Source organism: Acipenser ruthenus, chromosome 32 (genome assembly GCF_902713425.1).
Source record: "Acipenser ruthenus chromosome 32, fAciRut3.2 maternal haplotype, whole genome shotgun sequence".
Taxonomy (NCBI): Eukaryota; Metazoa; Chordata; class Actinopteri; order Acipenseriformes; family Acipenseridae; genus Acipenser; species Acipenser ruthenus.
The window spans coordinates 14,875,109-14,888,829 of record NC_081220.1 but is presented as its reverse complement, the minus strand read 5'-3'; the positions used below and the strand labels follow the sequence as shown (position 1 = coordinate 14,888,829).

The 13,721-nt window shown below is 48.6% G+C and overlaps 2 protein-coding genes across 4 annotated transcripts in view; both read right to left on the bottom strand.

Moving 5' to 3' along the window:
* The window catches only part of LOC117395112 (U4/U6 small nuclear ribonucleoprotein Prp3), a 13,675-nt gene extending 8,649 nt beyond the window's left edge, over positions 1 to 5,026 (bottom strand). Inside the window, exons 1-6 of the mRNA XM_059006077.1 lie at positions 4,877 to 5,026; positions 2,909 to 3,055; positions 2,365 to 2,495; positions 1,308 to 1,478; positions 492 to 578; positions 1 to 45 (exon numbers count right to left, since the gene is read on the bottom strand). The exon at positions 1 to 45 is cut by the window's left edge and continues 185 nt beyond it. Of these exons, the coding sequence (XP_058862060.1) occupies positions 1 to 45; positions 492 to 578; positions 1,308 to 1,478; positions 2,365 to 2,495; positions 2,909 to 3,053 (579 nt within the window). The 5' untranslated portion in view covers positions 3,054 to 3,055; positions 4,877 to 5,026. The remainder of the gene's footprint in view (positions 46 to 491; positions 579 to 1,307; positions 1,479 to 2,364; positions 2,496 to 2,908; positions 3,056 to 4,876) is intronic.
* A 2,571-nt stretch (positions 5,027 to 7,597) lies between these two features.
* Positions 7,598 to 12,782, bottom strand: LOC117395648 (circadian-associated transcriptional repressor). Of its 3 annotated transcripts, none has more exons than XM_059006386.1 (6): positions 12,467 to 12,782; positions 10,999 to 11,479; positions 10,786 to 10,861; positions 9,623 to 9,701; positions 8,730 to 8,871; positions 7,598 to 8,310 (listed from the first exon to the last, which is right to left on the bottom strand). In XM_059006386.1, exons 2-6 carry the CDS (start codon positions 11,449 to 11,451, stop codon positions 7,774 to 7,776), a joined length of 1,287 nt encoding a protein of 428 aa, XP_058862369.1. In that variant the 5' UTR covers positions 11,452 to 11,479; positions 12,467 to 12,782; the 3' UTR covers positions 7,598 to 7,773. The 3 variants fall into 3 exon arrangements, with proteins under 3 accessions (XP_058862369.1, XP_058862368.1, XP_058862370.1); XM_059006385.1 differs by having other exon boundaries at positions 12,522 to 12,781; XM_059006387.1 differs by having other exon boundaries at positions 7,598 to 8,307; positions 12,522 to 12,781.
* Between the last annotated feature and the right edge of the window lie 939 nt (positions 12,783 to 13,721).

Genomic DNA, 13,721 nt, shown 5'->3' with positions numbered 1-13,721 from the left:
GGACTGCCCCCTAGTGGGGGCCTCCGGCTGAACAGCAGAGACCCTCTGCACAGAGAGACAGAGAGAGAGAGGGGGGGGAGAGAGAGAGAGAGAGAGAGAGAGAGAGAGAGAGAGAGAGAGGGAGACAGAAACAGAGGGAGGAGGGAGAGAGAGACAGAGAGAGAAACAGAGGAAGAGGAGAGAGAGAGAGAAACAGAGAGAGGAGAGAGGAGAGAGAGAGACACAAAGTTAGGCATTTTAGCTGACGAATGTCTGAAGCATCCTAAATACTTTTGTACTGATGTTGTACTTTGACCAAAATCAAAGTAAAATGTCACTCAGGTTCACAATGTGAATAAATGATACAAAAAAAAGAAATCAACGATATCAGGACGTAAGGCCTTGTAGTGTGAATTGCCGGGATGATTTTTTTTCTTGTATGAATTATTCAGGTTAGTGTTCTGTTGTTACGCACACACGCACGCTCTGCGTGTGCTTGAGATTCTCCTCACCGGAGCCGCTGGGACGGGAGCCACGAAGCTCAGCTGCTTCTTGCGTTCCTCGATCTGTCGCGTGGCGGCTTCCATCATCTGCTTGATCTGAAGAGAGACCCGAGAGAAACCATCAGTGCAATATGAATAACAACAACAGACTTCAATGAGGGGAGCTCTGAACCCCAGGACTGGGTGCAGCAGCAGCAGCAGCAGCAGGGCTAGTGTGAGTTTCTAACCCTGCTCAAACTCCTGGCTCCTGATCATTTCAATATTAATAATAACAGACTTCATTGAAGGGAACTCTGAACCCCAGGACTGGGTGCAGCAGCAGCAGCAGCAGCAGCAGGGCTAGTGTGAGTTTCTAACCCTGCTCAAACTCCTGGCTCCTGATCATTTCAATATTAATAATAATAATAATAATACTAGACTTCATTGAGGGGAGCTCTGAACCCCAGGACTGGGTGCAGCAGCAGCAGCAGCAGGGCTAGTGTGAGTTTCTAACCCTGCTCAAACTCCTGGCTCCTGATCATTTCAATAATATTAATAATAATAATAATACTAGACTTCATTGAGGGGAGCTCTGAACCCCAGGACTGGGTGCAGCAGCAGCAGCAGCAGCAGGGCTAGTGTGAGTTTCCAACCCTGCTCAAACTCCTGGCTCCTGATCATTTCAATATTAATAATAATAATAATAATAATAATAATAATAATAATAATAATACTAGACTTCATTGAGGGGAGCTCTGAACCCCAGGACTGGCTGCAGGGCTGGTGTGTGAGTTTCTAACCCTAAGACTCAAGGTAACAGGTAACTCTCCCTGCAGCGGGACGTACCTGCATTTTGGTGAGCATGCCCGGGCTCTCCGTGGGGGGCGCTGGCAGGACCTCGGGCTCCTCCACCTCCTCGAAGCGGGGCACCCTCTTCTTCTTCACCGGACCACCCCCGCCCCCGCCCCCGCCCCCCACGGCCTCACGGGTAATCTCAGGGTCATCCCCAAACACCTCCTGGAGAAACAGGGGAGAGACAACGCTGTTACCAGACAAACACACCCAGCAATGCTCCCTTCATGCTAATATAAACTAGAGCAGTAATCACAGGTACAAACACAGAAGCACGCCAGGAGAACTTTATTTAATTTATTTATTAAAATAAAATGGGGGGGGGGGGGGCGTCAAAAGTGGTCAAATACGATAACAGTGGCTCCTCGTGAAACACAAAACCTGGCAATGCGATTGATTAAGCTTGGAAAAGGCGTGCAATTAATCCACAAAAACATCGATCGATCTATTATTATTATTATTATTATTATTATTATTATTATTATTATAATAATAATAATAATAATAACAATAATAATAATAATAATAATAATAATAATAATAATAATATCTGGTATATATAATCACAAACCACAACTACACTGCAATTGCAATTCAACACAGAATCACCCAGCTACAGTTCCACTGCAATTCAACACAGAATCACCCAGCTACAGTTCCACTGCAATTCAACATAGAATCACCCCGCTACAGTTCCACTGCAATTCAACACAGAATCACACAGCTACAGTTCCACTGCAATTCGACACAGAATCACACCGCTACAGTTCCACTGCAATTCAACACAGAATCACACAGCTACAGTTCCACTGCAATTCAACACAGAATCACACAGTTACAGTTCCACTGCAATTCGACACAGAATCACACAGCTACAGTTCCACTGCAATTCAACACAGAATCACACCGCTACAGTTCCACTGCAATTCAACACAGAATCACACAGCTACAGTTCCACTGCAATTCAACACAGAATCACACAGCTGCAGTTCCACTGCAATTCAACACAGAGCCGCACGTTTTGGAAGTGAACCCCGACCCGGCCCGGTACCTTCAGGTCTCTCTTGCGGTGTTTCTCGCTGCTGGACTTGGAGTGACGGGAGCTCCTCCCCTCCTCCACCGCCTCAAACAGCTTGTCCACAAACCTGGAGGTGGACTCGTCCAGGAACGGCTTCAGCTGGTCTGCGGGGAGCGAGGGGGGAGAAACCAGGCTGAAAACACTTCGCTTTCTGTTTTTATTCATAATGAACATAAGAAAGTTTACAAACGAGAGGAGGCTCCATTCAGCCCATCTGGCTCTAGTAGCTTATTGATCCCAGAATCTCATCAAGCAGCTTCTTGAAGGATCCCAGGGTGTCAGCTTCAACATTACTGGGGAGTTGGTTCCAGACCCTCACAATTCTCTGTGTAAAAAAAAGTGCCTCCTATTTTCTGTTCTGAATGCCCCTTTATCTAATCTCCATGTGTGACCCCTGGTCCTTGTTTCTTTTTTCAGGTTGAAAAAGCCCCCTGGGTGGACACTGTCATGGTTTGTTTTTGTTTAAATCTGTGGCTGGTGCTTGCTGCGGCTGACCGCCATGGTCCCGGTCACTCACCGCTGGTCTTGCGCTTGTCCAGCCCCTTGCCCACGCAGTGCAGGGCGGCCGTGACCACGGTGGGCTCAGAGAAGCCGAGGACTCGCTTCACCGTCTTCTCAACCCAGGGCTTGAGCTCGTCCAGCTCCCTCTTTGAGAGAGACATCGCTGCAGGGGGAAGGGGAGCAGCACAGACACCATCAGCACAGACACACACGAGAGAGAGACATCGCTGCAGGGGGAAGGGGAGCAGCACAGACACACACGAGAGAGAGACATCGCTGCAGGGGGAAGGGGGAAGGGGAGCAGCACAGACACCGTCAGCACAGACACACACGAGAGAGAGACATCGCTGCAGGGGGAAGGGGAGCAGCACAGACACACACGAGAGAGAGACATCGCTGCAGGGGGAAGGGGAGCAGCACAGACACACTAGAGAGAGACATCGCTGCAGGGGGAAGGGGAGCAGCACAGACACACACGAGAGAGAGACATCGCTGCAGGGGGAAGGGGAGCAGCACAGACACACACGAGAGAGAGACATCGCTGCAGGGGGAAGGGGAGCAGCACAGACACACACGAGAGAGAGACATCGCTGCAGGGGGAAGGGGAGCAGCACAGACACACACGAGAGAGAGACATCGCTGCAGGGGGAAGGGGAGCAGCACAGACACACACGAGAGAGAGACATCGCTGCAGGGGGAAGGGGAGCAGCACAGACACCATCAGCACAGACACACACGAGAGAGACATCGCTGCAGGGGGAAGGGGAGCAGCACAGACACACATGAGAGAGAGACATCGCTGCAGGGGGAAGGGGAGCAGCACAGACACACGAGAGAGAGACATCGCTGCAGGGGGAAGGGGAGCAGCACAGACACTGTCATCAACACAGACAGCACAGACAGTCATCAATACAGACACAGTCATTACAGACACAGTCAACACAGATGCACACAGTCCATACAGACACTGTTATTCACACTTAACTGCTACGGTTCAGGACTGGGAATCAGACTCCTGCTGCACAGCAGTGTGATCCAGTCCAGGTTTTACTGCTACCAGCTTGATCAGCCCCAGTGTGTCTAGGTAACAAGTTCAGGTGTGTCTGATTATTAAACTCCTAGTGAAACCAGGACTGGATCACACTGCTGTGCAGCGGGAGTCTGATTCCCATCCCTGTATTTTATATATAGCTCAGAGTCAAAATATTGAAAAAAAGCAGATACCTTTTAAACACCTTCATTGTTATTTAAAAACAACAACAACATAATAATAATAATAATAATAATAATAATAATAATAAATCACTGCCCACGTAATCAGGCGGTAAATAACTCGATTAAAAGGAGAGGAGCGAAGCACAGAATAAACATCTGCGTTTAATCTGATATTTGATAAATCTGATAAACTTCTCTGCTCCCATCCACACAGGTTACGACGTTTACTCGTAATTATGAATGATGTTGTTATCAACCGGCAGAATAAAAACACAGCTTGCTTGTGTTGCGATTTTATTTATTTATGTATTTATTTATTATTAAATCAAAGAGAAAATGTATTTCGTAACGAGTCACTTTCCGAACGTGTTCAGTTTAGATTTCAGATGACATCGTCATAACAAAATAACAGAAAGCCGTGTTTTATAAAGCGTTGTTTTATAAAGCCGTGTTTTATAAAGCCGTGTTTTATAAAGCGTTGTTTTATAAAGCCGTGTTTTATAAAGCCGTGTTTTATAAAGCCGTGTTTTATAAAGCCGTGTTTTATAAAGCCGTGTTTTATAAAGCCGTGTTTTATAAAGCAGTGTTTTATAAAGCGTTGTGTTCTGCTGGGTTTCTCTGTAATTGTCTGTTATTAATAAACAGGACTCGCTTGACGGTGCGGGACAGACCCGGGTGAGGCCCGGGTCAGCGTGTTCACACAAAACCGCTCGCCGACCCCACGGCGCTTATCCTCGGCTACAAACTAACGCCCCGTCCCTTTCCTTACCTCGTACCGACCCGAACGGGCTTGCTTTGCGGTCCCAAAACCCAGCTGGTCCGGTACCGAAAGACGAACTTCCGAGAGCTTTTAATAAAAACACAAACAAACGTCCGCTCAACTCACCGCCGGAAACGGAACTGCGAGCGACGAGGTTACAGCCGAAGCGTTTCTCAAGACGCGAGAACCGCCCGCCCCCTGTCACATGATGAGGGTGGGAAGCGAGGTCGAGGTTCCCTGGTCATGTGACGGGGGAGGGTGTTGTTTTTTTTTGTCAGGTGAATTGAACAGTTAGCCAGGAGGGGGCGGCAGGTATCCACGCACGGCGCTCCACGGTGAGGTCATTTCACGAAACAGCTCTAAGTATCCAGTTAGCAGATATTTATACAAAAAAGGAGCTTCTGCCCAAATTGTACTGAAATATCTATCTATCTATCTATCTATCTATCTATCTATTAGGGCAGCAGTGTGGAGTAGTGGTTAGGGCTCTGGACTCTTGACCGGAGGGTTGTGGGTTCAATCCCAGGTGGGGGACACTGCTGCTGTACCCTTGAGCAAGGTACTTTACCTAGATTGCTCCAGTAAAAACCCAACTGTATAAATGGGTAATTGTATGTAAAAATAATGTGATATCTGTATAATGTACAATAATGTATAATGTGATATATTGTAACAATTGTAAGTCGCCCTGGATAAGGGCGTCTGCTAAGAAATAAATAATAATAATAATAATAATAATAATAATAATAATAATAATAATAATAATAATCTATTAGCTCAAAGAGCCAGCTGCCCAACGTTTCGATATGTTGTACATATCTTTCTCATATGGAGGCTGTGTGGTCCCAGTGGTTAAAGAAAAGGGCTTGTAACCAGGAGGTCCCGGGTTCATTGTGTGACCCTGAGCAAGTCACTTCACCTCCTTGTGCTCTGTCTTTCGGGTGAGACGTAGCTGTAAGTGACTCTGCAGCTGATGCATAGTTCACACACCCTAGTCTTTGTAAGTCGCCTTGGATAAAGGCGTCTGCTAAATAAACACATAATACTAACAATAATGGTCAATCATATTAATAAATAAGGCACATCAGGGTTCACTGTGGTAAATGCATCGAAGGAAACACACCTCACACACACACGCATTCAGTTTGAATTGAATTTCTGTCTCTGTCTCTCTCTCACACACGCTCGCGGTTCTCTATAGGCGGTACTGTTTACTTCTCTGTGTGTCTCGTTCTCGCTAGCTTGCATTAACTCCCCCCCCCCCCCCCTCGGGTCGGACCCCCTGCTGTGCTCATTCACTTCAATTACATCAGAGCTCACGAGACCGGGGGGGGGGGGGTGTTCATGTTCTGCCATCAGGGACGGAAGATCCTCACGCACACACACATATAAACACGGGCACGCACTCGCACGCACGCTTCATTGCTTCTGCAGAATCAGGTCTCAGTTCTTAAAAGGCTCGCCGCTGCATTCGCTGCATCTCTGAGCACGATGACTGCATCAGCGGCTCCACGGCTTGTCTAAGAGCATCAATCTGCATGGCTTCCCCTCCAGCGGCTATGAGTGGAGAGGGGCCACACTGCAGCGCTGCCTGTGAACAGCGATGTATGGATGGATCTGTGTATCTCTGTGTGTGTGTGTGTGTGTAGCACACACACTCATACGCACAATACTGGCACACTTATTTGAAAAAAAAACACACTTTTATACAGTTCCTTGAAATGATTATTAATTAAATGATGAATCTCTAGAAACATCTCAAAACCAATACAATAATTGAAATCGAAAGCAGGCAAGTTTATTATTATTATTTTTTTTTTATTAAAGAAAATAAAAAAGAAAGCATTTGAAACGGATCTTTCCCAGAGCTCGGATCACGGGGCAGCAGTGTGGAGGAGCGGTCAAGGCTCTGGACTCCAGACCGGAGGGTCGTGGGTTCAATCCCAGGTGGGGGACACTGCTGCTGTACCCTTGAGCAAGGTACTTTACCTAGATTGCTCCAGTAAAAAACCCAACTGTATAAATGGGTAATTGTATGTAAAATAATGTGATATCTTGTAACAATTGTAAGTCGCCCTGGATAAGGGCGTCTGCTAAGAAATAAATAATAATAATAATAATAATAATAATAATAATAATAATAATCAGACACACCTGAGCTTGTTAGCTGGACACACTGGGGCTGATCAAGCTGGCAGCAGTAAATCCTGGACTGGATCACACTGCTGTGCAGCAGGAGTCTGATTCCCATCCTTCTAAGTTAAGTGCATCACTACAACTACCAACCACGTCAAATTACAAACCCACTGCAAAACCACTGCAATACTAAAAGCCATCAATATAAAAAGAGAGATTGTGTAAAAAAACATCCACACAACCACGAAATACAAAGACAATGTGACCAGTAAGGAGACTCCTATTGCACAGCAGTGTGATCCAGTCCAGGTTTTACTGCTACCAGCTTGATCAGCCCCCAGTGTGTCTAGCTAACAAGCTCAGGTGTGTCTGATTATTAAACTCCTAGTGAAACCAGGACTGGATCACACTGCTGTGCAGCGGGAGTCTGATTCCCATCCTTACATTTTATATATTTAAACTGGTGGGGAAAGAAAAAAAATAAATAAAAAAAAACCGGATGAAAATAATGAATTCAAAATTTTTGCGGACTCCCCCCCCCCCCCCACCTCCCCCTCCCCACCTCCCCCTCCCTCCCCCCCCTCCCCCCCCCGGGCGCCATACTAAGATCCATAATGGCGTCCGCACAAAATTACAAATAAATCTCTTGGCTTGGGTTGACAAGCAGTCTGCAACGCATCCCTCCCAAATAACAACAACAATAATAATAATAATAATAATAAAACAATGCAGCAATAAAATTAAAAAATAAAAACCGTGCTTTGAAATGGTCAGGAAGTCACCCGGCTCTGACAGCCGTGTCCCCTCCAGCCCTGCCTGCCTCTCAGCAGAGGAGTCCCGACAGCGAGAGACCGCGGCGGTGCGGGAGGGGGAGGAGCCAGTAACGCCGGCAACGAAACGGAACCCCCCTGACATTCCGCCAGCGTTCTAGAACCCCCGGCGCCCGTGACCGGCACACTCCGGCACCTGATTGGGCCGCAGCCCTGCAGGAGGCGGGGCGAGGGCGTGGTCGAGGAGATTGAGCTGTCCTGAGTGGCCGGGCTGAAAGAGGGGTTGTGGGGGGTCCGCAGGGCTCCGGGGCCAATGTTGGGGTGCAGGGGGGCGCAGATGGGGCTCGCGTGGATCCAGGTCAGGCTGGGTTCGGACCTGCGGCAGGGGGGGTTCTCGGGGTAGCCTCTCCCTGGTCTGGAGCTCTCTTCCTGGGTTGTCGGGACTGAGATCCCTGGGTGTTGCCGAGAGCTGGAAGTGTGGAGGGCAGCAGAGGCTGCGAGTGTCTCCTCAGAGACTCTGTGTGGACTGCAGCTCTGCTGAGAGAGAGGAGAGAGAGAGAGAGAGAGAGAGAGAGAGAGAGAGAGAGAGAGAAAGGGAGGGAGGGAGAGACGGACAGGGAGGAGAGGGGGAGAGAGGGAGGGAGAGAGGAGAGGGAGGGAGGGAGAGAGGAGAGGGAGAAAGAGGTAAATTAAAAGTCATAAAACAAACATCCAACAACTTGAAAAGGATTTCAAGGATGGGAATCAGACTCCCACTGCACAGCAGTGTGATCCAGTCCTGGTTTCACTAGGAGTTTAATAATCACACACACCTGAGCTTGTTACCTAGACACACTGGGGCTGATCAAGCTGGTAGCAGTGAAACCTGGACTGGGTGACACTGCTGTGCAATAGGAGTCTGATTCCCATCCCTGAAATTTTCATAGAATTTTCTGAATGACGGCTGAGAAAGTTACCTCGGCTGGGGTGTGGGGGGCCCCCTGTCCCTCGGGGGTCCTGCCTGGTTTGGGGGTGTCGGGGGTTGAGGTCGGGGTGATGTGGGGGAACCACAGCTTCAGCATCATCTCCACCTGGAGCAGCGTGCTCAGATAGCGCCCCCTACAGGAGATCAAATGGCATTACACACTGACACACAAGCCCTGCTGCACCCAGTCCTGTTTATCAATATGCTTTACCATCCCTCTGTGCTTTACAATGCTTCCCTATGCTTTACCAGACCTCTCTGTGCTTTACAATGCTTCCCTATGCTTTACCAGACCTCTCTGTGCTTTACAATGCTTCCCTGTGCTTTACCAGACCTCTCTGTGCTTTACAATGCTTCCCTATGCTTTACCACACCTCTCTGTGCTTTACAATGCTTCCCTATGCTTTACCAGACCTCTCTGTGCCTTACAATGCTTCCCTGTGCGTTACCAGACCTCTCTGTGCTTTACAATGCTTCCCTATGCTTTACCAGACCTCTCTGTGCTTTACAATGCTTCCCTATGCTTTACCAGACCTCTCTGTGCTTTACAATGCTTCCCTATGCTTTACCATCCCTCTCTGTGCTTTACAATGCTTCCCTATGCTTTACCATACCTCTCTGTGCTTTACAATGCTTCCCTATGCTTTACCAGACCTCTGTGCTTTACAATGCTCCCCTATGCTTTACCAGACCTCTCTGTGCTTTACAATGCTTCCCTATGCTTTACCAGACCTCTCTGTGCTTTACAATGCTTCCCTGTGCTTTACCAGACCTCTCTGTGCTTTACAATGCTTCCCTATGCTTTCCCATGCCTCTCTGTGCTTTACAATGCTTGCCCATGTCTCTGTGCTACACTGTTGTATCGCAGCCTCTCCAGCTACGTACCCCACGGCAGGTTTCTGAATCACCCCCACGATCCTCTGGATGCGGTCCATCGCCACACTCTGCTGGAAGCTGCTCAGACCTGCGGGACGAGCACAGACCCGACGAGTCAAGGAACCAGTATGAAACCAGTTCACTATCCGCCCGCGTAACCGAGTTTATAAAACGAATGCATCGCCATTAAAAAAAAAAGCATAACGGAAACGAACGCGTGAGCGAGGCGTCTGAAGAGGAAACACAGGGGACGCGTCTGGCATTTTTCCAGCTAATTCAAAAATGAAATTAAAAAAAACAAAATCTCTCTCTCTCTGTGTCTGAAAAAAAAAAAAAAAAAGCCCCAGACACAGACACACACAGAGTCTTCTTTAATCTCCAGCGATCAGACAAGAGAATAAACTAATCTGGAGGATTCGCCCCCCCCCCCACAATCCCTTTCAGCCAAACAGACAAACACCCCCCCCCCCCACTCCCCTCTCCCTCCCCCCGACAGCCCCCCACCCCCCTCTCCCTCCCCCCAACAGCCCCCAGCCCCCCCCCCCAAGGCTAGAGGACATCATTACTTTTTACAATCAACTGACCCCCCCTCCCCCACACATACAGACAGAGCCCCCCCCCCACACACAGACAGACAGAGCCCCTCCCCCACACACACACACAGACAGAGCCCCCCCACACACACACAGACAGAGCCCCCCCACACACACACACAGACAGAGCCCCTCCCCCACACATACAGACAGACAGAGCCCCCCGTCCACACCCACACATACAGACAGACAGAGCCCCCCCACTTGCACACACACACAGAAAGAGCCCCCCCTCACACACACAGAAAGAGCCCCCCCTCACACACACACACACACACAGAGCCCCCCCACTTGCACACACACACAGACAGACAGAGCACCCCCCCTCACACACACACACAGACAGAGCCCCCCCTCACACACACACAGAAAGAGCCCCCCCTCACACACACACAATGCCTTCCAAGCCTTGTCACGCACACCAGCTCACTACCACAACACCAATCTCTGCAGGCACCGAATTAAACACACCAGCGACAGCCCCGACGAGGCTGCGGATTATTATCCCCCCCACTATTTTAAATGTTTAGGGGTTTTAAGGGGGGCCGACGCTGCAGCTTGAACCCAAACGCGGCTCACCTCTGTGGTAGCGTCCTCTCTTCAGCCCGTTCAGGAGCTGCAGTAAGGGCTTGAGGAATGCCTGAAGCTCCCGGCACTGAGAGAGAGTGAGAGAGAGGAGACGGAGAGACAGTCAGTATTATTATTATTATTATTATTATTATTATTATTATTATTATTATTATTATTATTATTATTATTATTAGGAATGGGTCGATTTTCTAGGTAACCCACCTTCTCAGTAAACACAAGGTCGCCTTCCGCCCTGGCCGGCCTTCCGGAGTCGTCATGACGACCAGGCCCCGCCCTTCGACCTTCCTCGGAGCTCCGTGGCCTTTTCAGACCAGGGCTTGTGGTAAGGATGACCGGGGGGGAGGAGGAGAGTCTGGCACCTGCAGTCACCCTCCCGGAGCTACCCTGCCCCGTTCTGGCTGCCGGTTTGAGGGGGGAGTAGCCCCTGTTCCTCCTCCACGCGGCCTCCGAAAGTCTCAAGCTGTTTGGGGACTGCGGCCTGGGCCTCGCGGCGACGCTCTCCCCCGGGGAGGAGGGTGGCATCGGGGGCCGGCCTCCTCCGTGGGCGTCTCCCTCGCTGTCGGACAGGAAGACGTCTAAATCCTCGTCGCCCGCCTCTCCCTCGCTGTACAGGAAGCTGTCGGTCGAGCAGAGCGAGCCTCGCGATGACATCATAGCGGCAAAATGAGACACGTGTCCTCGTCTGAGGAGGAGGGGGAGAGGGAGAGAACGAAATTAAAAAACGGACCGGTGTCTGTGTTTTTATATATTCCTCTTCGGTCATGACATTTTTCCCATTTACATTTAAAAAATTTGAAGCATTGTAAAGCACAGAGAGGTCTGGTAAAGCATAGGGAAGCATTGTAAAGCACAGAGAGGTCTGGTAAAGCATAGGGATGCATTGTAAAGCACAGAGAGGGGGGAGGAGGTATACAATAGTGCTGCTTTGACTATGTGAATCACACTGTGTTTACTGTTGCTTCATCTCGGTGTGACCGACTCGATAAGATTCGTCCCCTATATAGAACTAACCGCATCGGACACAACTTCAGCGAAGCACGGCCGTGTTAAAATTAGCGACACAGCTTAAGAAGCCTCGCCCGGTAATTCAAAATCCTTTACAGTGTGTACACGCCTTCCTGCATCAGTGTGATCTACTATACAGCAGTAATACACAATAACACACACACACACACACAAAGACACACACAAAGACAGACAGACACAGAGAGAGAGAGACACACACATACACAGAGACAAAGACAGAGACAGACACATACACAGACAGACACAGACACAGAGAGAGAGAGACACACATACACAGAGACAGACAAAGACAGAGACACACGCACACAGACACACACACAGACACACACACACACACACTCTCTCTCTCACACACACACACACACACACACACAGACACACACAGACAGACACACACACACACACACACACACACACACACACACACACACAGACACACACACACACACACAGACACACACACACACACACACAGACACACACACACTCTCTCTCTCACACACACACAGACACACACACACAGACACACACAGACAGACACACACAGACACACACACGCACACAGACACACACACTCTCTCTCTCTCACACACACACACACACACACACACACAGACACACACACGCCACGACGTGCACTCACCCCGCTGCTAGCTCCACAGCCTCGGTAAATGTGCGCTCTTGTTTGAAATCCTTACCTCGAGTCCCAGGCAGCGCGCTGATCTGCAGTGACAGTGCGCCGCGTACACAACACACGCCCTGGCCGGCTTTCCTTCAGATCAGACCCCGTTTATTCAAACCTGCTTTCTGCTTTTCAGCCGTGCGTGCAGCCTGCCTGAGAGTTCAAACCGATCTGCTGTACAATACGAATCGCTCGCCTTTCCCTGCCTCTCCTCTCCTCCTCCTTCCACGGCAGCTCGCCTCATTGACACAGCACTGGAAAACACGTGCGGCGAAAAATAAATAAATTCATTAAAAATAACCCACGTGTGTTCACGTGTGCCGGACACCCGTCCCTCCTGATAGGCTGGAATCTTTGACAGCAGACCAATGGCGCGCTTCCAGGACGGCGGTTGGCTGCGGCTGGCGGGTTCAGTGGGTTTATAACGAGGTCCCATTCCAGCGCCTGGATCTACAATTACTATGAGGTTAGCAATAGCGCTGTATCGCATCGCATCGCACAGCGTAGCATTGGATAGCATAGTAAAGCATTATTATTATTATTATTATTTATGAGCAGACGCCCTTATCCAGGGCGACTTACAATTCTTACAAGATATCACATTATTTTTACATACAATTACCCATTTATACAGTTGGGTTTTTACTGGAGCAATCTAGGTAAAGTACCTTGCTCAAGGGTACAGCAGCAGTGTCCCCCACCTGGGATTGAACCCACGACCCTCCGGTCAAGAGTCCAGAGCCCTCACCACTACTCCACACTGCTGCCCTTATATATATATATATATATATATAGAATTGTGGTTTGTCACACTTGTACTTTGCTTGAACAAAAGTTATTGTATTTCTTGCTCTTAATGTATTACTTGTATTGTAACACTTGAAATGTATTTGCTTACGATTGTAAGTCACCCTGGATAAGGGCGTCTGCTAAGAAATAAATAATATATATATTTATATTTATTCCAATATTATTATTTTTTCATTGTTCTATTTTTGATCTTGTTGTTTTTTTCTAATTAAAAGCACATTGTTGTGTCTCTTTTGTGTTTGTACTACAGGTTGTATGGGAGTGTTTTTCATGCGGTGGTTTCGTTGTGAATGTATTTATTGATTTGATTTTATTTTTGGTTCGGGGTGTGAAGCGCTTTGGGATCCTTGCTGCTGAAATGTGAATTGTATTTATTGGATTGTGAAGCTTCCCTCTGATCTATTAC